The sequence below is a fragment of the Falco cherrug genome, chromosome 13 (genome assembly GCF_023634085.1).
Source record: "Falco cherrug isolate bFalChe1 chromosome 13, bFalChe1.pri, whole genome shotgun sequence".
Classification (NCBI taxonomy): domain Eukaryota; kingdom Metazoa; phylum Chordata; class Aves; order Falconiformes; family Falconidae; genus Falco; species Falco cherrug.
In genome coordinates, this window is record NC_073709.1 from 9474204 (window position 1) to 9500127 (window position 25924).

General features: G+C 36.9%; 1 protein-coding gene across 4 annotated transcripts in view; it reads right to left on the reverse strand.

Annotated features, from left to right (window-relative positions):
* Positions 1-25924, reverse strand: part of TASP1 (taspase 1) — an 87807-nt gene that overhangs the window by 41524 nt on the left and 20359 nt on the right. The window contains exons 7-11 of one of the 4 annotated variants that reach the window (XM_055725793.1): positions 22926-22990; positions 10604-10710; positions 9484-9534; positions 5000-5119; positions 4221-4299 (exon numbers count right to left, since the gene is read on the reverse strand). In XM_055725793.1, the coding sequence (XP_055581768.1) occupies positions 4221-4299; positions 5000-5119; positions 9484-9534; positions 10604-10710; positions 22926-22990 (422 nt within the window). Of the gene's footprint in view, positions 1-4220; positions 4300-4999; positions 5120-9483; positions 9535-10603; positions 10711-22910; positions 22991-25924 lie in introns of all 4 variants that reach the window. The other 3 variants (XM_055725792.1, XM_055725795.1, XM_055725794.1) reach the window with 3 other exon arrangements.

Here is a 25924-nt window from a genome sequence, read left to right on the forward strand (position 1 = left end):
CTAAAGGCATAAGAACTAATACCAAATCCTCCCTGAACACGCAAAAGCAGGAAGCCTGCCAGCATCCACAGGGCCAACAGAAGATCAAGATGTAAAAGCATGCCTTCAAATAATACGTGACCATTGAAATAAAGCCACATGAATTTGGAAGCACTTTCAATGAAGTACTTTTATGGCGATGCCTTCCCCCGACACCTTGGTGAGTTTTTTTAATGAGGAAGGTATTGAAAGATATGTCTCAAACTGAAGCTTCAATAGAAGGATTTTAGAACAAAATCAATGAAAATTCAAGAATAATGCCTACTGTGTTACTAACTGTGGCATTAAAACTAACACTTCTCTTTGTCCAAGAAAGCTTCTACAAAGGTCAAACCATCACAGAATAAGAAAAACATTAGCAGAAAATATTAAACAACTGGTTTTCCAAGTACATAAAGAAATGGGAAATCTTGAGAAAGTCATCCTGACCTATTAAAAACAAAGATATCTCCAGCTTATAAAGTCCCAATATCACAAATGGCTAGAAGCTTGGATAACACAGCGGAGATGTTTTTCTCAGTCCTGTCCCTTCCTTTGAGACCTGCAAACAACCCTCTGCCTGAAACAGGACACCAATCTGGAGCTCTAGTTCAATCCAACGTGTCCATTCTTACGTTCCTACCAATTTCATATGGATTTCAATATGCAAGAATTTGTATTCTGGATACTTTCAATTACTATTCCAAACTCTCCTTTCCCCACACTGTTCAACCTCTTGCCTCCAAAAGCTAAAGACATAAGCAATTTCATAAGAATGGAATCAAAATAAATCACAAAACCTGGCCTTAAAGACTGCTTGTGGAAACTAATGGCAAAGAAGATCCTTTTTCAAGACTACGTATAAGGGCCTGATGTAGCAAACTCTCAAGGCTTGAATTTCTATCCCCAGCTATCACTAAAAGAAGTTGAAAAGTCTAAACCAGCACAAAGGTGAAACTGTTTATTCCCCAAAGAATCCTTAAAGTTAAAATTTCATTTAACACCTATTATAATAATTTTGAGCATACTTTCGATAAAGCTTTAAGGGAACCAGAGTCAAACATTTCTCATCATTCGCAACTTTTTTTTTTTAAATGTGATTTGATGAATCAGCTATTCTGTGAAGTCATTTAAGAATAAACTTAGAAGTCTACACATAGAATACTCAACACACACAGCAACCAAAGCCTAATTTTCTCCTTAGAAAAAACAAAAAATCTCTGCAGAAAACGTTAGGATTAATTTAAGCCAAAATTACCACTTAAAAACAAATTAAAATGAAGATACGTGAAATTAAAACAATAAAACGTTATATTGTGAAAACCACAGAAATCTAAACTGATTGTAAATTCATTTTATGGACATATTTCAAGTGCTTTTACATACAAGCATGTATGCCTGTACCTAAAATGAAACATGAAACGAATTTGCATGCACACATAGTTTTTATTTATACATAACATACAAGTTTCATTTGTTGCTGGTTTTCTAAATGTATGTCCACACAAAACCAGTTTACAAACCTACAAGAGGCGGGTATAATCACTATTGCAAATACAGTGTAATCTGATTTTAAGTACATCAAGTGACAACACTTACCTTCTCTTAGGAAGCACTGTCAATCTTAAAGCTCTCCAAATCAAGGCATCTTCTAGAATTTAGGCAGTACCTTTATTTTCTAAAACTTTCATCCAACAATGATATATTTTAACATATTATTTTCTTGCTTAAGCCTTGCCAGTATCACCTTTTGAATATTTGCAGATGTTTATGCTCCCATTCCCATCTCCTGTTGTGATCCAGCCAAGTTGTAAGTTTCATTCTTTCAGCCTTTCCTATAATTTAATTTTTCCATCCTTCTACCACTTAATTAACTTCATGGTTCACATTGTTGTATGCTCACATTTTAAACAAAAGTCAGGCATCAATGTATTTTAAAACTGCACTAAACATAAATTGCATTATAAAATAAAACATTATGAGCTTCTGAAAATGGAAAGAATGGTATTGATTACAGAAGAGTTCTCACTTCCTGCAAACACTTATATCTCCCTCCCTCTCTCTCTTTCTCTCTCTCACACACACACACTTTAAAGGAAAACCAGAAACAAGAGTTTAATTAAACACCACTAGTCTGAATTTAAAATCACTGAATAAACAGATGGCCATGCTTCATAGACTTCCAGCAGTTTATTTCAATTAACTGGGATTGGTATTAATGTAATATCATGGAAGTTATAAGATTTGGACCAAATAAACATATGCATATACGTGTGTGTGTGTGATAGTTATAAATAGAATAACATTAAAATATTTACCACTGTATAAAATTGGTACCAGCAAAAAGAAAGGAGGCTTCTATTTAAGGCCATCATTAAACCCAGACATCTCCTTTAAGTGTATCAGGATGCTTGCCCACACTTGCATAGACTTCAAACCCAGCTGAGTTTGTACAGAACAGTTTAAAAAAAAAATTAAATAAAGGCATCCTTCTCAGCTTTTCCACAAACAATCTCTAATACTGGACTTACACTCACAAATTATTATGGTCTCCAATACTGCAAAATTTAAATATATTTGCTTACATAGGTAAGCATTTATTAAACTGAAATCAATACTCAATGTTCCTTGAGTAGAGGGATCTTCTGACACTTCTGCATTCAGCAGAACTTTCCTTTGCATAAGTACTAAAAAGGATACTTGCCATTACTAACTTTGAATTTAAGGGTGAACATCCACACAAATTTTCTACAGTGCAAGACAGACTTAAATACAGAGGAAACTCAAAAGGTTTATGACTTCAAAAACAACAAAGGATACTTCTGATGCTCTTCAGTCTCTGTCAAATTGTAGTTCTACACCCTATTACCTTGCTCCCCCAACTTTCTGTAACAGGACTCCAACCGTGCAGTACTCTTGGCATATAGTTAACATTACCTAAATCTGAACTCCGCAGATTTTTTTTCTTCTCTCCCTATGCTGAATGCTGACAACACTATTAAGCAGCGGTTGGTCCAAACCATAAATTTTGCATCCTGGTATAAGCATATATGAAAAAGTATTACAAGTTGTTTTTCTGTTTGGGACTGTTCATATAACTTGGAAAAAAACCCCAGAGATATGAAATGCAGTCCTTTCAACTGCTTTTATGTGGAAGTTGCAAAGTAAAAGCAACTCCTGCATAATGTCACCTTAAGGCTTCTGTGTTCTATAATATTCCCCCAGTATTGTGTAACAACACAGTTATCTTTTTAATGTCTGTTCTGGACAAGTTAAAAACATCCTGGCTTACATTCTCCAATCTTACATTGCAGTGTGAGCTACCTTCCTAGTTATCTTTTAGTTGGTTTTGTGGATTTTTTTTTTTCTTTCTTGTTTTTGCTCTTTCTTCAGTCCTGTTACATTTAGTAAATCTGTTAACAAACTTGTTAACAAACTGTTATCGCCAGTGCTCAGCATGCCAACTGATTGAACAGCTCTGTGTGATAGCTGGCTGATAGGCATCAAATGAACAAGATACTTTTGCACATGCAGGATCCCAAACCTTCCAAAGAACAGAAGCTACCCTAACACATTACTTTCACAATATTTGAATAAATGTTTTCCAAGACATTTATTCTAGTAATTTGGTTTCGCCTTTTCCCCTTCCTTTTGAGAAAGAAAGAGATGAAGAAAAAATTCACTTAAATTTTCACTTGAAACAGTAATTAAGTATTTCGGAGGGAAAAATGCTGTTTGTAGCATTCTTGTATCCAAGGGACCCTTTTATGATAAAGGACTCTCAGTTATCTTAGTCCTTTACAGAAGGCTTCCAGTCACAGAGGCATTCTGTGTTTAACACAGTATTAGGGTTAAACAGTACTTCTTTACAGAAGGACGGGTCACTTAATATGTAACAAATACAGTACATCCTTTCAGTGCAACACCAAATCTTTTAAACAGTATTAAAAAACATCACATGGTTGTTAATTAAGCAAAAAGACAAATATAAGCAACCAACAGAGATTACTTCATGGATTTAAAGACAGTACTGACATATATATATTTATACTTATATGTAAAGAAATGATACAAAGTAGAATGTAGTCTGGAAATAATGTTAATATTTTAATTCACCATTCATAGAAAAAATCATTTGGAATTTCTAAACTAATTAGAGAAAGATAGCAACTTTTTGAAATATTTATAAAAGTAGTAAATACCTGAAGTACTCACAGCAGTGGAGTAAGGGGTATGAGCTCCTGTATTTTCAGCCCAGCAGCCACAACCATAAAGAGCTGCCTAAGGAAAGAAGTGCACCTCTCATAAATTTAAGTATACAAGGTTTTTAGTTTGTTCCCTTCCCTTAAAAGAAACCAACCAACCACACACCACCACCCCAACCAAGCAGACAAACAAGAAAAGTCCAAGTATTAATATAAAAGATAAATAAGAAAATCATTAACAGTCAAGATTGCAATTCCAATCCATGTTAAATACACTTCATAAGAGAACTGCTTTTAGGACAGTGGCAAAAGTCAAGCAAAAATACAACTGTGCAGCAATGGACACTCCTGATGCACCTCAAATTCCCTCACCTAGTAACAACAAAGAATGTGTTCTTTTAATACCTTTGTCACTTCTACCAATTCACAAGACCATTTAAAATTAATCAAGACAGCTTCCCTTTCATATTCATGAAAATCTTATTTAAAAACTCTAAGCATTTAAGAGACTATTTGTGGTATTAAGGAGGTATTTAAGCCCAAGAAAATAACTTATTAATACCTCTGGCAAAAGGTAACTAACTACAGAACAAATTCTTACCTATCAATGTTTTATAACACTGATGGAGGACACTAAAAACAAAACTTGCTTTCCAATTCTTTCGAAGTTTAATGGGAAGGAAGGGAGAAGATCAGTTTGCTATCACAGCTCTTGCTTACTATCACATTTGCTCGTGACACTGAATGGTCATTCCTGACTGAAAACGTATAATCACCTGACCAACTCTTCCAGGATGCTTTAGTGCTAAACCTCCACTGGAGACAGCAGCAGCGACATTTCCTTCTTGGTCAACAACAACTGCACCAACTGTATCCAATGTTCCTGAGTCATTCTCCTGCAGGACACACAAACAGAAACAACTAGTAAAAATAGTATATTAAAGTCAGATTATACTTCTTAGGAATGTGCAAACTAACGCGCACAAAATCAAGTGACAGGCCTATCAACAAAACTGATTTGTTATCATGCATATTGTACCAATTATGCTGCCATAATCTTCCCAAAATTCCCTCTTGCCTCAGACAGGACCTGAAGAAAACGCCTCTGGAAACAAGAAGGTAATAAACATCTGAGAACTCATGCAATGCTCAGATTACCTGCCTTCACTCACAAAAGTGCCAAAAATGCTGTTTTCTTAGTCGTGAACACTAGTCCACTAAGAAATGATTCAGCAACTTATTCCAAAGATGCCGTATCAAAAAGCCTTTCCCAAAAGCTTTGAGATGGCATTTTCAGAGACTGACTTTTAAAGCTAAGTATGATTTTAAAAAAACCAAACAAAACAACAAAACAAACAAACAAAAAGTCCAAAAGAAGCAGCCTACCATGTAAAGAGAACATTCTGATATTCTGAGCGAGACAGTAGATAGAGGCCTTGAGAAGAAATCTTCCCAGGACAGATTCTTTCTCCCAGACTTGTTCTCAATTCAGCAGTCTTTAGTGACTATCTAGTTGAAACAAATTACCCTTTGCTCCCTCTGGCTCACTAGAAAAGCGTCCTTACTTCCATCACTTCTGAGGCAGATTTGCTCCCCTAAGAGCAGGGGTCTTTCAGCATTCCCTCCTGATGCGACCTCTCTGCCTGCTGTCTCACAAACACTTCAGCTGTCTCACCTTGGACCTTTCCATACTCCCCCCTCCCTTCCTTAATACACCACGTTCAGGCACTCTAAGAGAAAGAGCAGATTTCCCCTCTCTGCCTAGGTTTGCCCTAGATTCCCCTCTCTGCAGAATGCAGGGCAAGGCATTCTGAATTCATGCCCAATCACACACTTTTGATGGGACAGAGCATGCAGTGTACATAAAATAAAATAAGCAAAACCGGTACATCATCCATCACATACTCCAGAGATGAAAGCTGCTGTTGCACAAGCCCTCAAGCCTTTAGCTGATCAATCTTTCCTGTATAAAAACTTACCTGCATTAAAAGAATCTTACATGTTAAACTTACCCAAGCAAATAATGCCAAAGGATATTAAGTTATTCATATAAATGCATATTTTCTGGACTAGGATCCAGAGGGAGGAAGAAAAAAAAATACACCCAACTATTCAGCTTCACATTATCAAGTTCCCATCGTTAATCAAAATTTCCTTGGGCATACAACAGCACTTATCAAGTAGACTCATGCTGATGATACTCTGGCCACACCTAATTTTAACAGAGTTAACACTTGAGTTAATACTGTACCAGTCTTAAAAATAAAAATACGCAATGCAGAACTACAGTGGTTTATAGGTTTTTTCAAGCAACTCGAACTCCGATGCAGGATTATCATCTTGGCTTTCACCCAGAGTAACAGTAAATTTCTGCTCTTCACCTATACCTAGGTCTTCCTGAACAAGTTCTATACTCAGAAGCTGGCACTAACCACATACAATATTAAAACAATGTCCTAACACTAAAGCAGAAAAACTGCTAAAAGGCAGAGGTGAAAAGTTACAGAACTGGGGGTCTCAGCTGGCACTGGGAAGAATAGTTAAGTTAAAAAGCAGAGGAAGGTAAAAACCAGGATCAGGGAAGGTAGGAAAATGAAAGGTAAAAGGAAATTTGAGGAGTGGAGCAAAGGGGATAAGAAAAGAGCGAGTTCCCTTCCAAATTGTAAAGATAAAAGAAAATTAAGGAACTCTTCCTTAACTTCTCACAGGCAAATGTATTTCACATCTCCCAGGACTGCCAGCCACAACCTAATTCAGGTATTATTAACCCAGTTAGAACAATACTATTCAGTGGATTAAAGAGATCTTAAGCAGAAGAGCAGGCTGCTGACTGATCCTTGGAGGTTTTCAAGATCAGACTGGATAAAGCTCTTCCCAACAGGAATTTTCCTATGATCTTATGATTTCTGTGTAGAGAAGAACTACTAATATGATGCAGGTTTTGTTGTTCATCCCCTGCCCCCTTTTATCAAAGGAAATTATACCCACAACAAAAAACTTGATTAATAGACAACCATAGATATGAAAATCAAGCCCGTCAAAGTTAGGAAATGCCAGAATTAAGGCCACCTGTGTAATCTTAATTCATCTCAAATCAAACACTTGGGGCTTCCATAATGAACAAAAATACATTTTAGAAGGATGAGGCTCAGTATGGATCAGTATGTTTTCCATATCATCTGACAGCAAAGAAAAAATGCTTGCAGCCGCCTTTGCAGCATCTAAAACTATTTGCTGGATCTGCCATCCATCTTCCACTTTAGCTCTCACGTGCATAAAATATTTGCCTTCAGTAGCTATATTACTAATTCCTTTTTTAAAAAGATATTTTAATCAAAAAACCACAAGCATTTACAAGTATATGTTGCATGGAAACTTTCTTCACCATTACTTCCTTTAGAAGATCAATTTCCTATCGGTATTTGCTGTCAATTCAGTAATACAGTTTGCTTGCTTTGGCTTTTTTTAATTCTAGATGGGGCAACTTAAGAGGCTGGAAATCTGTAAGGGAAGCTTTTTTTTAACCTGGCCCACACAACCAGCCTTCTGAAATAAATTTGTGTCACTGAAGCAAAGAAATTCCATATTTTCCTTACCAGTAACATAAGTTTGGGATTTTTTTGTGATCAGAAAAAGAATCACTGCTGCTGTTATATCTAGCCTTACTCAACAAACTGAAAACCAGTGAGACCAGTTCTATTCCATATTCAATGGGAAGAATCCGTTGTTGGATCTATTCTAGACCTATTTTTATGTTTACTCGCATTTCAGCATCACTGACTTCACACACAAGTGACACCATGAATCGATTCTGTAGGTCAATACTAAAAGTCTTCTACACACGTAAACTGTACTGACAACCCCACGATTTCTGAACCAGTGAATGAAGAGCTCATCACAATTTAACAAAGGAACTTTCTATATTTCTCCACACAAATAGGCATTATGCACCTGAGTTCCAGGAAGAATGCACCTGGTGAGACTTTTAATGTCACACATTTCATCTCTTCAAATCATATGAATGTTGAAAAATACAGAATCCTGTCAAGCTAGTATCAAGACAATCAAAAGAAATTTTAAACACCACAATTCACGAAGTTTGAAGTCCAAATTATATATGGGTTCAGCAGGGACTAAATGAGATCCAGCTTGCTTGTCCTTATCTTTTCATGTATTTGATTCATTAATTTAGCACCTTAGATTTTAAAATTTTGCAAGTTCCAAAGGAAACTCGATTATTACTTGGTGGTATTTGTTAACAAATTCCGTATCTGATTTCAGCTAATGATTTATACTAACATGTCCATTGCAAAAGCAGTTTGGGGGTTTTAACAATGCAGTATTGCAACCTAAACCCAATCTATTATGTAGTTAATATTTTACATGGAAACAACTGAAATCAATGTGAAAAGTAAGATTTCACATTACTTTATTTGTACCTTGCGACACGCATGGAAGTTGATTTCAAGAAATCATGGACCAAATATTCAAACCTAGCTAAGAACATGCACGCAAAGCATGAAGATGCTCATCTGCACAAATTAAGAGTTCTGTGAAGTATTTTAGAAATCTCATCCTTCCCTTCTTCCGCACGTAACACCCCCACCACCCCCCAGTCACTACTTTACAAGCCCCTGAGAAAGAAACTAACGGTTTAGAAGAGCTCCACCCAGTGCCCGCTGAAAGACATCTACACACAGGGCCTTCTCCCTCTCAATTTGAGATTGTTCTGAAATTCCACGAACAGTAATTACCATTAAATCTCACCTCTGAGCATCGTAACTGACAAAATGCAAATTGCATCAGACTGAAGCAATTAACATCTATATGCTATTACCCAACCATCCACACAAATACATAGCATTTTATATTTTATGATGATTAGATCAAGTAGATTCCCCTAAAAATATGGTTTTCTACAGTATCCCTCTACTGAAAACAGAACAGGGCCACGCATGTATCTTCTAATATGTCCCATGCTGTCTCTTTACAGATCAAGTGGGAACAGAGAGGAGCAACTTGCTCCTGTAGAATTTGATTTTTCGTTTCTATTTCATTTTGAAAACCTAAACTTCCTCTAAGGCTGCGATTACCTTCTACTCTGTGGAGAATACAGGCAGTTCACGTTGATAGCATGGTTTGCTTTTCACCCCCTGCTCCATGGACAGGCTGTGCCCAGAAAGCTGACAAATGCGGTGTGTTACGTTACTGGATTACTTACCTGTGAGTAGAGCTCTATTTGATCACCTCCTTTACCTACCATCATTGGCCTTTGGGGTCTCCCACAAGCGCTGCACAGGACTCTGGAGCCCTTGAAATTTCAAATTGCAGGTCGGTAAGCTCATGCATTGGCATATGTTTCAAGCATTGACTTGCCCCTTATTACATGAACATCAACACTGTAGAGACCCCTCCTCCCTCAGATACATTTTAATGCTGTTAGTTTCACAGGGAGGTATGTGAAAATCCTGTAAACAGGAAAAGTTCCAAAATGAGTAACTAAATTTCTTCACCCCTCTCTCCTTACTTTCTTTCCAGGTTAGCTCCTTGAAAATAGGAAAATTAGGACCTTGCTAGGGAAAACTTATCTAAGAACACAGAAGATAAATGCCTTATTTATCACTGGTTTGCATTTGCACAGACGACAGAGAATAAACTTCTTTGCCAGTTCTGTGGGATGTATATGTTATTTTATCAACATACGCAACTACATAAGGCAGTGGTCAGTCAGCTTAGCAAAGCAAAGAGAAATGACCATACCAAAAGCCTACAGGCCCCAAATAAAGCATAGGCATTCAATATAATGAGCTATATTTTGATATTCAACAGCTAACACAAATACCGTGATTGACATTCTCAAGTGGTAAACAAAGGCTCTAAATGCAAACTGAGAGTGAGGGGAACGGAGGGAATCCTGATAGTTTTGTAGTACAAGTAATATGGGCCAGGTCAATGCTAGATGCATGCACAGATGCACATGTTTACCTACCTGATATTTCAAATTTCACCAACTCCAGCTCCATAACGCAGTGCGCTCAGGAAACATTAAAAAGTGGGAAACAGTGACAGAGATCCCAAGCTAAAGAAAATGTTTCGGTAAATAATTATCTGTTTGTGTTTACATTTGTCATATTTCCAGTTCAAAATGAGCAAAGTATTTTTCATAGCACAAGCAAGACAGAAAGTGACAGTTTGGTTTTTAAATGGCAAGGCAGAATGTTTTAACCGCACCAAGTTACCACTGTATCATCTAAACATTAGGATGGTCAAGGAGAAGTGACTTCTGATGCTACATTACTCTCATTGTATACAACATGAAACTTATCAGCAATCAGCTGTAAGTTTAGGATGACACAACAAAACGTTAAACAGAAACTAACCTTTTCATTTGATTGTCTTCTTTTCTTTAGTTGAATGAGATCTGTTTCCACCTTTTCGGCCAACTCCAGTTTCCTCTTGTTCCTCTTAAAAGCTGCTAAACTAAACCCTATAAAAATAGTTCAAAAGCATTTAACTTAGTAAAATTTACTTAATTAAGCAAATACTGATAAGTTGACATTTTGGAGGTCTCATCCCCCACATTTTTACCGATGCAAAAAGCATCAATAAAAAAGCCAACAACTAAGTATTTAAGTTTCTGTACAAGGTGCTTACATCTCTTTCTAAGTTAAAAAATTCTACTATTTTCAGCAACAGCGATGAGTAAAATATCTAGTAGAAACAAGCTGCTGAACACATATGGAAGCTATGTTGGTCTAAATATCTATTTGGCAAAGAAGCAGCACTACACAGAAGAGAACGGAATAAGTGGCTTGTGTTAAAATTATTGTTTTTGACTGCTGACAAGTAAATAGATACCATGTGAGCTCATTCTGATATCCATAAAATTAGGCTACTATTTTATTACCTTAATTGCATATCTGTATGTTTACCCATATATTTAAAGCCACACAATAGTCTACCAATATTTTTATGTTCCATAATCCAACACAGTCTAAAGACCACCTAGGTCTTGAAAAGACAAACATATATTTTCCACATCCAAGTCCCACATTCAGAAAGGAAGTGTTCTCTAAAGTGGAGTAAAAAAAAAAAAAAAAAAGTAATGCTTAAGAGACCAAAATGACATGTTCCCATTTTAGAAGTTTCATTTCATGAAAAAATTGCAGATATTGACATATTTAGTTTAAATTAGTTTTCACTTGATATTATCCACAAATTGTTTTAACATCCTGTTTGAAATGTAGATAAAAGAGGAGGGGGGGGAAAAAAGTCTTTTGTCACTTGTTTAGTCAAGCAAAATCAAGCTATTAGGAAAGCAGAGGTATACATCAGTAAGTTACAAATTCAGTGGAAATTGAAAAGCACAGGTTCCCTATTCAATCTATAAGCCTCTAAGTAATTTTAAATAAAATTCTGAATATAGCTACATCACCATTATTCAGAAGACTGGAACAGCTGCAAGAACAGTCTATGAATAAAATCAATATTGCACAGCCAACAGAACACAAAGCTTTCATTTACAGTTCTCACAAAGTACACAGACAGTGAGTATTTTATTTCTTTGAAAAAGAGCATTCTTTATTTCTTTGGCATCATGCAGGTGCCAAAATCACCCAGTGAACTCTCCTTTAAACCTGTTTTTAAGTACATAAAACTGGACCTTAAACTACCACGGTTATTCAAGTATAAAATGTAAAAGTAATGAAAAAGCTGGCATTCCTCTCCAAAAACCCAATGAATACCAGTTTCTTAAAACTGTAAACACATATTAATCTGCCATCACCAGAAAGGAACTCTTTTTACCATACAGAGCTGATTAACGTGGCTACTTTGGACAACACTTTTCTATGTTTAAAATTAGGTCCAAGAGGTAAAAAACAAACACTTGATAAGGGGGAGCAGGCACAGAATCATTTTAGTCTAGTATTAATTGGGAGCAGGGAGGAACAAAAACCACTTGCATAGATCAAAAATTTACTAAACAGAAGTGCCCCACAATAAATCAACCCAGCACACTGTTTTTAAGAGAATTTTTAAACAGGAGAAAGTTGACATGACTTCAACAAATACAGCGAATACCTATGGGCAGAGCCACAACACGGTAAGCAAGAAGGGTGCCCGGCCTTGGTACTCATCAAAAGTAGGTATCACATGGGAATAAACCTCCCTAAGCCTGGTACCTACTGCTGCCATTGCTTCCTGCCAATTCAGAAAAAAGGTGTACCTAGAGAAGCAAGACAAATACAAGCGTGCAGGAGCCCGTACAAGAAAACCTGAATATGAGAAGTTTTCCTTGTACTGCAGAATCTAATGCTAGCACTGCCCTCAAAACCTTCTGCAGTATTTGCATGTTCACTAGTTCAAATATGAGCACAAAGATCACATCACACAAACTAGAGAACACATGGGCTCATTCCAAGTTGCCCTGCCAGCTACACGGAGTGCTGCTATACGGCCTCTCAGCATCATCACTCCAACTACACCTTGGTTGCTACTTATCCTGCCATTTTTTCCACAACATGTGAAATTTTCCAAGCTTAAGAGAGATTTCATTCACTTAAATCCTCAAGTCTCTAGCTAAGCACTTAATTTTCAAAGTTTACCTTATGCTTTAAGATCGTTCATCTTTTCAAAACAATAAAAAAATGAAGATTTGCTTTGAAGGATCTGATTGTTAACATTGTTAACACTAACTTCTTATCTGCATTGTTAATTCAAAGTGGTATCAGTAAGCTAGGAAATCTAGGGCAGAAAATAAGTCATTATTAACAAACAAGTACACATTTTACTAGGTAATAAGCAACACTATGTAAGAAATTAGGCTTGCAATGTACCACCTTGTCCACATTTACAGAATGGATGAATCTGTCCTGCAAAGCAGTAATTTTGGCTAACAAAAACCTGTGCTTAGTCCCCAGGTGTCAGAAATATTTTCAGTTCCTGGGTACCTCAACTGCATGCTGGGGTAAAGACTTCTCCTACGTTCTCTCTCTATTGCTTTTCTTTCTTTGCTCATCTCAGATGTGGGAGAAGTGCTGCAGTGCATCAAGGACTGTTTTACTAGATGATCACATATCCAGAGCCCCAGGAGATACTGTGGCATGCATTTTTTGCTTATCTTGGACCAAGCCAGACAGATGAAGAAAGTTTTCTAGTAACATACAATGATGTAGGTTGGAAGGGATTTTAGGTCATGTAATCCAACCTCCTAGGAGAACCAAGTTCAGTTCAAAAGGGCTGTATAGAAAGTTCTCAAGTTTTTAGTATCTTCAAGGATGGACAGTTCACAGCTCCTCTGGGCCTCGATTCCAACATGTGACCAAACCCATGTTAAAAAAAAAAACAACTTTTTTTTCAAATTAGTCAAAACTTCACATATTTTAATTTATGTCAGTCCTCTCTGATCCTATCCCTGTGCATCACACACCACCATAACTAATATACCACTTAAATGCACAAATCCAGCACAGCCTAGGTTAAGGAAGCTAGCACGTGTGCCTAGTAAAGTACAAACCTTCCCAGCTCCTCCATCACAATATCTACAAAATCTAATCATCAGCTTCTATCACAACAGACTCTAGTATTTGTCACACTGGAAAGTTCACACTGTTATACTAGAGAGAGGTATTAGAGAGGTACCAGTCATGGTTCTGAACTTCCAGATGATATGAATTTTGATCAGGAACAGCTGAGGGTCTGGGGCATGTGTCGTTGTGTTTTGGGGAGGTTCTTTTTCAGGGGTGAAGGACGGTAGTTTTTTTCACTATCATGCCTCCCCCCTTCCCAGAGTTACTTATATGAATTAACATATTAATTCAATCACTCTGAAGTTTTATTCAGTTTAGCATGAAAGGTCACCCCTTTCCATACTGTGAGTGAAAGAATGTCTATTCAGACCTCCCCTAGAGTGGAAATTCTTGTGCTCAGGCTACATTCAACTTCAAAGAGTCATTAGGATTAACTTTCATATGAAAGTTAAAGATTTTGTTTTAGCAAGGACTGATGAATAACTGCCTTTCATTATTTAAGGAAAATAGTTATCATCAGTAATTATCAATTCCTCCTAGCCGATAAAATAGCTAATATCTCCAAAGTGACCAAAGAATTGTGAAATAAAGGACCAGCCTGTAAAACAAAACCCAGCGATTTGTTTTCCTCTGAGATAGACTTAACGCCCAACTTCAAATGATCAGTTAAATATAAAATGCCTTAAATTTGATTTTTTTCCCAGAATAAGGGAATAAAGACTAATAGCAAGTGAAAGGCTGCCTGCCCTCAGTTTACTCCTGGCTTTGTAATGTTCTACCTAAATAAAACCACTATAAATGCCATTAAATTGGCTAGTACTCTGGTTGCTTTGTCTTGCTCTACTAGTGACAAAGAAACTTGAAAACAGAAGTAAGCTTCACACTAACAGAAAGAAAGATGAAATTAAAGGTTTCTGAAAACATCCTGTAAGTTTGGTTCTTGACAAAGAATATATTCTGGGGTTTTAAGTTCAATAAAACTATGAAAAAAATATGAACTAAAAAAATATCCAGGATTCAAATGTGCTTGGTTAATGATGCATGCATAACATGGAACAATAACCTACTGAAAACTTGTTTTGACAATAAATGCTATACACAGAGGAAAATACCTATGCACAGTTTAATTTCATAATTCACATTAAATCTAAAACAAAACCTCACCTTTGTGGTGCAAGGATGCTAAGAAATTTCATTTGTCCTAAATGACAGTGCAAAAACCCACTCTCACCTTCTCCAACAAGACAACATATCCCAAGCTTGAGAAGAGGAAAAGGACACAACACAGTGCTGAAGACAGGCATGTTTTCCTAAAACAAATGCAATATAGCTACATCAGCCTGATGTTGCCTGAGCCGAGAAGAAAGGGAAGCAAGAGGTAGAGCTTATTGACTGGGGAGGGGAGGAAGCTAGAAAAAGAAAGGTAAGGGATTAGATGGAATTTTAGTTTGAAAATTCTTGGATCACAGCTCAGAGGAACTGTTACTGGAACCTATGGAAAGGTATTTAGTATAACATCCTTTGATTTTCCTCAAAAATTTAAAATGAAAATCCAGTATGTGCATTCAGATAAAACTCCCTGAAAAAAACAATTACTAACCTACACAGTAAGAGCATGTACAGTCAAACTCACTCTTAAAAGAACTGCGTCTCAGAAGCTACAGAGTACAACCAGCCATTCTGGTTTGCTTCCCCAGTTATGGATTGTATATACTGTCATAAATAAAACTACTTCAGAGCTGCTGGGAGAGGAACAAAAGGAGAACAAAAAAACCCACAGCTTTACAAATTCATTGTCTGTTAGTGTTTAAACACCATGCTCAGGCCTCATCCAGATTAGAGACATGTAATGACTGACAAAAAAAGCCTATCAGAACTAGAATATTATTAAAAGCTCAGGGCTTCACTCTCACAATCACATTATTTCTCACATGTCCCTCCAATGCAGCACGGGGTGCCTCTTTTGAGAATGAATAATCTTCAAGGACCTGAAAACATCTTCTCAGTCCTCCACATTCTCCCTTCAACCTTACAAGATATCAACAGGATCTACCCATGTATTCTGTATTTAAATGCACTGCATTTTGTGTCTAACTGTGCTAGATGGTAGAAGCACTGGGTGGAGTAATTGGTCACGGCAGAGTTGCAGAAGCTGAGAAAAGTGCAAGGGTTAGGCACAGAGAAGGTTCAGTGGCTGAGCAAATAACAGGTGGAAGTAGCTGCTGCTCAACTCCACTCGCCTGCATGAGAGGTTGGTATTAGTGGACGTAGTGTCAGAATGTGTGCTTGATAATATGATGTATTATCTATAAATGCAGGACAAAAATCTCACAGGTACCTCTAGCTCAAAGTTAAGACTGTTACAGATCTTCCCATTTTCAAAAGGTTCCAGTGCTACTGGGTACCCTGACGAGAAAGGACCACAAGACCTTCATTACATAATCCATTAACCACAAGATCCATCTCCTACTGTAATAAAAACAGCTTTTATGCAGATTTTTTGTACTGTTATCACCACTCAACAGAAAGAGATGAGAAAGTAATTTTCAGCAAGCAGGACAGGAAGAAAAAGAGATCATTGGTCTCTGAGTCAGTTCAGAGATGTCATCTGTGTACCACTTGTTTGCCATAAAACTTCCACATCAGTTACTCGTCTCTTGTACTAATCCTGTTGGCACTCTGGCAGTCTGATCATTCCCGTAACTCGTTTTACCGTTATACTATGCACAAGTAAAAATTAAACCAAAAATCTTGACAATTCTATTATATAATGATAGTGACTAAGTAAATAAAAGACAATTGTATTCCCCATTCTGCGTAGCAATTCAGAACTTTTTATTAGTCACCTTTCACAGCTCATTATCAGAGAACAGAGGTAAGAGAAAAATTATTAGAGAGAAAATTAAAATTGTCCTATTCACAGAGTCCTTGAAGTACTGAATTGTACATTCAGAACAAAATGCAAGAATGAGGCATTTTTTTATTTTTTATTTAAATAAAGGTAAAATTGATTCAGATCTACTTGTTAATTCTAGCTCTGTGTACTTTAAATAGGTCTGTAGCTGACAGGCTGTTTATTATAACACATAAACTTTTCTTGCCCAAAGTTAATGCAAAACATTCTCAGTAAAATGTCCATGTTTCCTTAAAATTCCCATGCTTTTATAAGCCACATCTATTGCCTTATACATTTTCAGGCTTGGTTGAAAATTCAGTAAATATTTATGTGAACAATTAAGTTTTCAAATGGAAGTAACAAATACAATTTATAGCACTACTAAATCACACATCAAGTTCAGGACAATACTCAAACCTATTTACAGTGGTGGAACAGCAAGCTGGGATCACAAACACCAATGTTTCTATTGCAGGCGTAACAAATTATTATGCAACAAAACATTATGCAACCTGTAAGTATTCAGCAATCATTCTTTAAAAGCAAACTGTAAATTGAAAATGCTAAGAGAAGTCTAAGAATACTCTTAAATCTTTGAAGTGCAGATTAAGCTCTGCCCAATCATATAGCACCCCCTGGCAGACATTTCTTACAGTCAACTGAAAGTATCAGGAAGGAGAACTTTCTGCATATCATGTTTCTATTCGATATTAAAAGAGAATGCAACTATTGGAGAGAAGTGAATTAAAAAGGAATATACTAGCAAATTAGTTAACCCACAAGAATTAAAATGATCCAGTGAAGAATTCTGTTGAGCAGTTGCTAAAATAAATGGCACAAATGAAAACAGACAGACGAAAATAAATTTCATTTTAACAAAGCTATTTTAAATGACTAATTAACACCATTTATGCTTCTGCTGGGACCTAAGACTACTAGTGCTACTTCCCACGTTATACTTCAACAGAGACAGCAACATGAATGGGGAGAAAAAAGAACATACTTAGCATCAAAAGCATATTAAAAAAAGAAAAACTATCTTTCTCAGAGGGCTACTATATAGATCTGTTCTTTATAACAATAACTCTCGGTAAACTGTTGCTGGACATACCATTTCTTACTACTTCCTAGAAGAAATGTCTTTTTTCCAATCAGGCAGCCTTTCCTGCTCCCCGGAAGATTTTCGTTCAAAGCATCTTCTGGGTACATTGGCCCAACTTTTTTCCTGGCTAACTTACTGCCATTCTATTGGTTGCACTCAGCTGTTCAGATTTCAGAACTGCAAGTGAACCTGCAATATTATGTCCAATTCCAGGGATGATTTACAACGTTTGGCTTCCCCACACCCCTCTTAAGAGAGGTCATTTACTCTGCATATTATGGAACAAAGGCAGCGACTTTCACCATTAAAAACAAGTATCTTCTGTCTGAGTGATACCTTTTACTTTCTTAAAACCAGATACGTACTTAGATTGCCCAAGCTTCCTAATCAAATCCCCAAAACCCTTGAGTTTCTCCAGATCCCTTTCATTCTCACCCTAAAAACAAAGGAACAAAACATGATCTAAGCCACTGCCCTGAGCCACTAACTGAGCCTCATAGCACAGTTCCAGCAATATGGTTCATCTTTTTCTTCATGAAATAATAGTGAAGTGGAAGAGAGAACTAGGAGCAGGGTAAGGTTTTGGGGGGTTGGAGGAGAGGCAGGCTAAGCAGGCAATACTGGTGGACAGGGAGATAGACGATACCACTAGAAGTATGATTACCTGCATGACACTTATCTAGAAAAGGCTCTCCCTCATTAAAGAATCTAAGCAGACATAAGATAAAAGGAAATACACTTGCATACACAAAATTGGTTACAAAACGCAAAACAAATAATGAGTAAAAAAATGGCTTGTTACAACCAGAATGCCAAACCATCCTATAGTAGCACTTACTCTGTTCAACAAGGTATGATTTTACTGATGACACTAAGCTATTAAAGGTAATAATTCTGAGTAGCGACCTGACAATAAAACAGCAGATTTTATTCAGCAATTCTCAAAATAATGGAAAAGAGGTAGTTCCTCAAACAACCCATAGTTGTAAAGGTTTTTGCAGGAGCTGGGAATTAATATAGGCTCAAGAGGAAACAACCATTTCATGGCAGAAAGTGCTACTGATTAACCTCATGTATTCAGGAAGCAGTCAGGGATAGCAAAAGGAATAGGAAAAGGGAATTATATATTTGCTCTGTTCTTATATTCTTCCATAAGCATCATTTGTGGCTACTCTTGGATTCCAGCTACCAAGCTATGTGGATCCACTGCAGCTACTTTTGTTCTTAAGTAATACAACTTGCTGAAGAACTTATGGTCACTTCCACATCGTTAGAGGTACAAGCTTGCTTGCCTGAGTAGTTACCTGCCTTTTCTTTCCCTTTGAAGACTGAACACTGTAAGCAATTGCAAGATGTAGTCTTACATCATGTTATCTTTCTCAAATCAACTATTTTGCATCTACTATAGGCTGAACTTAAAAAAAAAAAAAAATCAAAGTGTTTTGTTTATTATTAGTGTAGGCACAGATATTGACAATGGAAGATTTATCTCAGATTTTTGTGGCTGATTTAAAGTATACTTTTACCATTTTATAAGACTTGCATGACAGTCAATTAGCATTTCTAAACTGTAATTACACTTTTAACACTTTGGTAACGCTTTCTAAAGCAATCTCTCTAGCAGAGGGTAAGAAAGCTCTAGCACAAGCTAGTATGGGCTCTAGTATTGGCAGGAATTAAAGCTCTAGTATAGGAAGGAATTAATAAATTAGACTTTCTTGCAGACTGTAGGCAATACAGGCAGATTATATTTCAGTTGGGTTTTTTTAACACTCACTCACTATACTGGAAAGCCACCAGATTTCTACAAATGGTAGAAATCCATTTCCTCACACACTGGGCAAACTGAAGACAAAGCAGGTGAGCCTTGATGTAACCTTGATGTAGTTCAACAAGTGACATGGTTTAGAACATCATTTCAGTTTGGAGCTTAGATACTGTGATAGTTCTGAGAGAATCCGGGAGTGTGACCACAAAGCTGATCATGCAACTTTGTTACTGATCACATGGAGAGTTCCATAGGTGCAAAACCAACCACACAACCCCACAGCCCTATAGCATGTATAAAATTACTCTTGCCATCTCAGGTCTGGGAAAAGGAAGACAGAATAATGCGACTTCAAGAATGTATTTTCCATGTGCAGCACAGAGAAGTCAAAACATAACGCACCTAGTTCTCCCTGCTAATACTTACAGCAAGTACATGTCTAAGATTTGGATTAGGGGTTTCTTTGGGGGGTTGGTTTTGGTTCTCTGTAATTAAGTTACTAAACATATTTTCCTGATGTTTGGCAACTAATTTAGTTCTTCATTTTACAGAGCTATTCAACAGTCACATAATTTCAAGTTAGTTTACCCCCAATTCTCCATGCAAACTCTACCATAGCAACTGTAGCAAGCATAATCAGTCTCCCGTTTGTTTTTTTTTTTTCTTCATTTCTTACATTCTTTAACACAGTAACTTGCTTCAGATGAGATCTTTTGTGGTTGCTTAGAAACAATATTCCCCTTAATTGTTTCTTAAGCACATCGAACTTTCCCTCCCCTGGTAACACTGGAAAAAAATATTTTGGCTTTCTTATATGTTACCTGTGAGACAGTTTCCAGCTTGCTTTAGCTATAACAATCCCATGTTGTCATACACGGTGTTAATGGTCACTTTCCAGCCTCGCTGACCAGAAACCTACACCTTACAAGACTAGCTTTGCTAAGGACCAGTATGGAAATGAGCATAACGATTTCTGGAACTGATTGTTCAGGTTATTGTTTGCTCTTTCTTGCTGTTGTGTTGTCAGGTTTTTTTAAAGAAAAAAAATCAGATATATTAACATTAACAATTATACTGCAAATTTAAGTGTACTCAAATGTTAGGAAAAATGACAACTTTAAAGTTGCTCAAGCAATCTTTTCCCAGATTCCTCTTAGAATGGCTAATAATGCAGTCTTAACATAAAGTAGTCTTGGTTTCCTACGTATCCATTTTAGGCACTTAAATAGCAGATAGAATTATAGAGTATCTGTGAAGAAATCAATTGTAAGTATTTTTCTCAGTGTTACAAAGAATACATGACTGGATCTCAGTCTCTACTACCAATTTCTTCAGCATATCCTTCAACTACCCTAATCTGAAATCATTCAGCAAAACATTCACATAATCTAAGACTGAGTTAAGACTCAAGTCTTAGCCGTCTGCTTCACAGCATCCATTCATTCCCAGGACAGGTCCATCCTGTACGATGGCTCAAGCACATCATCATGTATGCATGTGTTTCAGCATGTATAAACCTGGGTGAAAGCAGAGTGTGGAGAGCAGAAGGGGGTTAGCAACTTCAATACTAATATTTTTTTCATTGACACTGCAACAGCAAATGGCATTTCTCCATTGACTTCGCAATAGGATTCCTTTCCCAGTCCTGGTTGTTTTAATTGTTTTAACGCAAATTGTTTTGGTAAATAGAAGTATGCTGAATGTACTGAGACAAAAAGGAATCACTAGTGTTTCGGAGCAGGTTTGTGAAAAATATATTGGCTGGGATTATTCTTCTCATGTTTCTCCAGCATAAACTCATAGTCTGGGTTAGGTAAACCAGATTACCAGTGGTCATCCTTATTTTTAAGCTGTAACATGTAGATTTGCTCTGAACAAGGTACATATAGCTAGTAAGGTATAGTCTGACAATTAATGTTACAATCCAATCATCTCTGTCACAACATAAATACACTGGTACTAGAAACAATGGAAACTTGTGCATGCAAACAGAATTAGTCAAGTAACCTTCCTCCTGGAGTATCTCCTACACATAAGTAGCAACTACTTTCTACTCAAATAAAGAAAAAACAAAACAAAACAAAAAACCCAAATCAACACAAAAACCTAAATCAACAAACCCCCAACAACAACAAAAAAAAACAGCACATAAAAAAAAACCCAAAGTGTTTTCATCTTTCTAGTCACAGAAATGAAGCTGTTCTGCTTAACTGAGCCCAAAAGTTGTTCCGCAAATGCTTGTTTTGGACAGCATACAGATAGGGCAAAAGTTTCAGTCATGTGGAACTAGAAATCAAAACTTTCTGCTCAAAATGAAATGTATCATGAGTATGTATGAAAACTGGCATGATCAAGTAGAACAGTGCCACTGTTTGAGGGGTTACATTTTAGCATTAATTATTAGTCACTTTGAACTGCAATTTCTTGGTATTTATCTACATTTAGAACTAGACCCAACAGAAGCCTTAATGGTAGCCCTGGGTTTCAGCCTCTGGCTTAGGGACTAACCATATTTTATGCAGTAATACTGTTTATTGTAAAATAAAGAATAAAGAAACATTCTGTAATCTCCTGTGTTCTCCTTTTTCTTTTGGTAACGAACTCTGATTTCCTTCATGCATAACTTCAACAGGAAGCATAGGGCATGCTCTCACCTACAGCAAACTACAGACTGGTAGTAACAGCACTTTCCAAAAGGGACAGGACTGAAGAAGAGAAGGGAGCCACATCCTCCTTTCCACAGGTAAATGCACTAATATTTAGCCTAGTTTATAGATGGTATATCAATATAACCACTTCTTTTCTTTTAAGCAAAAAGAAGTTTTGTAAGGGATCTGACTACAGCAAGTATACAGTATAATCCAAGTCTGTTTTCTGGATCAGGTTATTCTACCATCTTAGATGAAGCAAAGCCTACCCAGGTTAAAAAAAAAACGCAAATTAATCTGACCGTCTGTTTAGACCAGAGCAGTTCTGGACAAAGGCTTGGAGATGAGTGTAACTATAGAACCTGAGAATCAAACCGGCACCTGCTGAATTTAGATACATGGCTGGATGGTGCTTTAAGGATCCAAGACGGATCACAACTGAAGACTCACAGGACCAAGCTTTAAAGCGCCAACTTTTCGGTAAAGAAAGTCGTTCATTGGATTTAATCCTAGAATCACAGATTCATTTGAATTAGATGTTGCTAAAATGCAGCTAAGTAATAGTTTATATTTTTTTCTATTTAGATACTTAATAGAGAATTAGTAAACTTAAACCATCCTTATATACCATAATATCATAAGCTAGTTGAATATTAAGAACAGTGATGTAAACCTCAAAATATGAGGCACCAATTAAAATTACTCTGTCCTGTTCTTCCTACTGACACCACCAGTTTACTCACTTGTAGCCATGATACCTGGAGGACATGCTGGTATCCCGTGATCAACTGCCCATCTGTAAGCTCCTTCACCAACTAAAAAGCTAGGAGACACAGAAGAGGGAGTTTAAACAAAACCATATAACAAATCCCCCTTTTCTTGCAATTATTTTTTTCTAATTGGTTTGGTCATTTAAAAATTGTAAGCTGTCTACATTTCACAGAAATGTCAGCTATAATTACGCTTGGCGACCTTACGTAGTTTCATTAAAAGACTATGCAGCTTTGACATTAAGTTTAGTATTGGATAAAAACAAGTGCTATTAAATTGGAAATTAATTACCAAATAGCACCAGCTTTTAATTGCAGCTAAACCACGACAAAGTCGTCTATACAGTCTTGCTCTCTATAACAACTTAGTAAGATCCTGAAGACCTACAGTGTGGGATGAATGAGGTGAGAATGGTAAGGTATTTCTAGTAAAGTCAGCCAATGCCACAGAAGTATCAAGAAGTAATTCAAGAAATACAACACAAGCTAAAAATAAGCCTTATTTAGAAGGATGAAAGTCTAGCTCATGGAGGTTTATCATGCATTTGCAGATGCTACTGAATTTTTCATATACTTGCAAAAAAACTCCAACAATCTCTAGAGTCATTTTCTAGTCATTACTGAACACTCTACAGTAGTGAGACAGCACACACTGCCGTGACAATGAATGACAGCAAAAAATACAGATACACATGTAACTTTTAAGGAGAGAAAAAAGCAAGCCTCAATTATTTATACTGTCTCCCCTTAAAGAATTCAACCTTATTCCCTGAAAAGTGGACTGTAGCAGTTGAAAGTCATAAATTTTCAGAAAGCTGCTGTGCAACAGCAACAACAGCAACACAATACAGGCCAACTACTTCCAATCTTAATTTCATATCCCGCTTTTGAAATAAGAATAACACAGCTGCCTAACAGACACAAGAAGTAAAGACTGAGGATTTAAAGTAATTTCAGAAAGTGTTACAGAAATACCAGGTTTATGAATATGAGGCTACAGAAGTTATTTCAGCTACAAAGAAGTCCCTGGGGCCATCTAGTACTACAAATTCTGAGAACATTATTGATATAGCAAATTTGTTGGCATTAATGCTTTTCGAGTTTTCTAGACAGTGCTATATCTGACACCTGCAGCTTTCAGTATGTAGTAATTTGAAGTGGTACTTCCTATCTTCTCTGTGACTTCACCAATAGAAGAGGTGTGTCCAGTTTTTCCTTACACAAGTCTCAAAAAAAAAAACCCACCCCAGAGTTTATCTAGATGAGAATTTAGATTGTTAAATACATATTTCTTACCATCATTAGTACAGCTCCAGACAAATACTGTTCATGTTGCAAGATACTGTAAGTTACTGGGTACTTTGGGAGAACTCAAGCAGAACCTATCAGGTAAGCTAGTGCTCAAGAAACAACCTGTCACTTTCATTAATGTAAGAGAAATGCAAACCATACCCAATCCTAACTAATTAATATTCTCCCACTGACTAAAAAAAAAGGCGGCCTTGGTCTTTAAAAGAAACGTTTTCTATCAATAGTACATTCTCAGGAAGTAAGCACTTCCTGTTCACTAATACAATTTACCCAGAGAGGAAGGGTAGGTGGCAAAAGTGTCAAGCTCAAATATGAGGAGGTTTATATACGGTAATTTGAATAGCACAGATCAGTCAAAACCACTGCATTTTACAAGCAAATTCACAATTGCCTTTTTAATACTTTTAATACAGAAACAGTCATTAGTATTTATGAAAAGTGCAAAAAAATCACCCAAGAAAGTCTCAAAACTTAAGCAATGTGAGTTTTACTTTGCTCACTTGAGTCCTTAATTCCTACATTCCTTTCCTTCCTATAAGATGGGCACAAACGAAGCGTTTTCTAGTTCTGGTCCCAAAGAATAGTTAGATTGGTTGAAGCAGACATCTAATTGAGGCCTCATAACACCACAGAGATCTTCCACCTTTTTTAAACTTTTCAGTTCGGATGTCTTGAAAGGACCGCACAATCATAGAAAAGTTAAAATACACAGTTTATAAAAAAAAATTTAAAAATCACAATCTCAGTGCTTTGTTGTCTGTACGACCTATACTGCATCTCCTATAAATTGATATAGAATTAGTCAGTAAGAGAGTCCTACAGGACATGCAGTACGAACTCAGCTCGGCAGGTAGCCAAATACCTGTAATCTAAACCAAGACTAAACAAGTATTTACACCATCCCAAAAAGCAAGTTCTGCAATCCGATTCAGCAGAGCCACACACACCATTGTACCAGCCACAGATGACAGGGTGGCGAGAGGGTGGGAACCAGCAGTCTGGCACTAGGGAACTGCTTTAGTTGCCATGAGAATCATTCATGTAGCCATGTAGAAAAGCTGTACCAGGCAAGAATAAGCAGGGCAATACTTTTAAGGTGACATAAAAACAAAACCACCTCTAAACAAGTAGCAGCAAGCTTGATTTATTGGGGGACTGGGAAAATAGGGAATAAAACCAGTGGGATACAGAAAGCAGCCAAAACCTCACCAAGTTTCAAAAGCCTTTCGGGGAGGGGGGGGGGGTGGGCAGGGGGGACGTGAACAAAACTGAAACCAAAGGATGAATGCATTTGTGCTCTGCTGCTCTGAAGGCTGGTTCTGCACAAACAAGATAAAAAGACCTTTCTTGCAAATATATCAAAGGAAGAGTACTCTCTAGTTGTTACAGGCTCAGAACACGCAGAAGATGAAAACATCCTCCCAACAAGGAGCCAATGCTAGGACGTGCTTTCCAGTTTCAGGCAAACTAGACCATATTAACAGAAAATGCAAGTAAAGGTGTCTAAAAATGGTCTTTTCAGGAAATCCTCTCCAAGAACATGGTTATCCTGGTGCTGTTTGCTCCAAACAGGACCATTTAATATGAGCTGTAGGAGACAGGCAACACCAAGCTAAACAGAAGTGGCAGAAGGAGGTTAGATCCATTAAAGACAGTCAAGGCGAACCTAAATATAA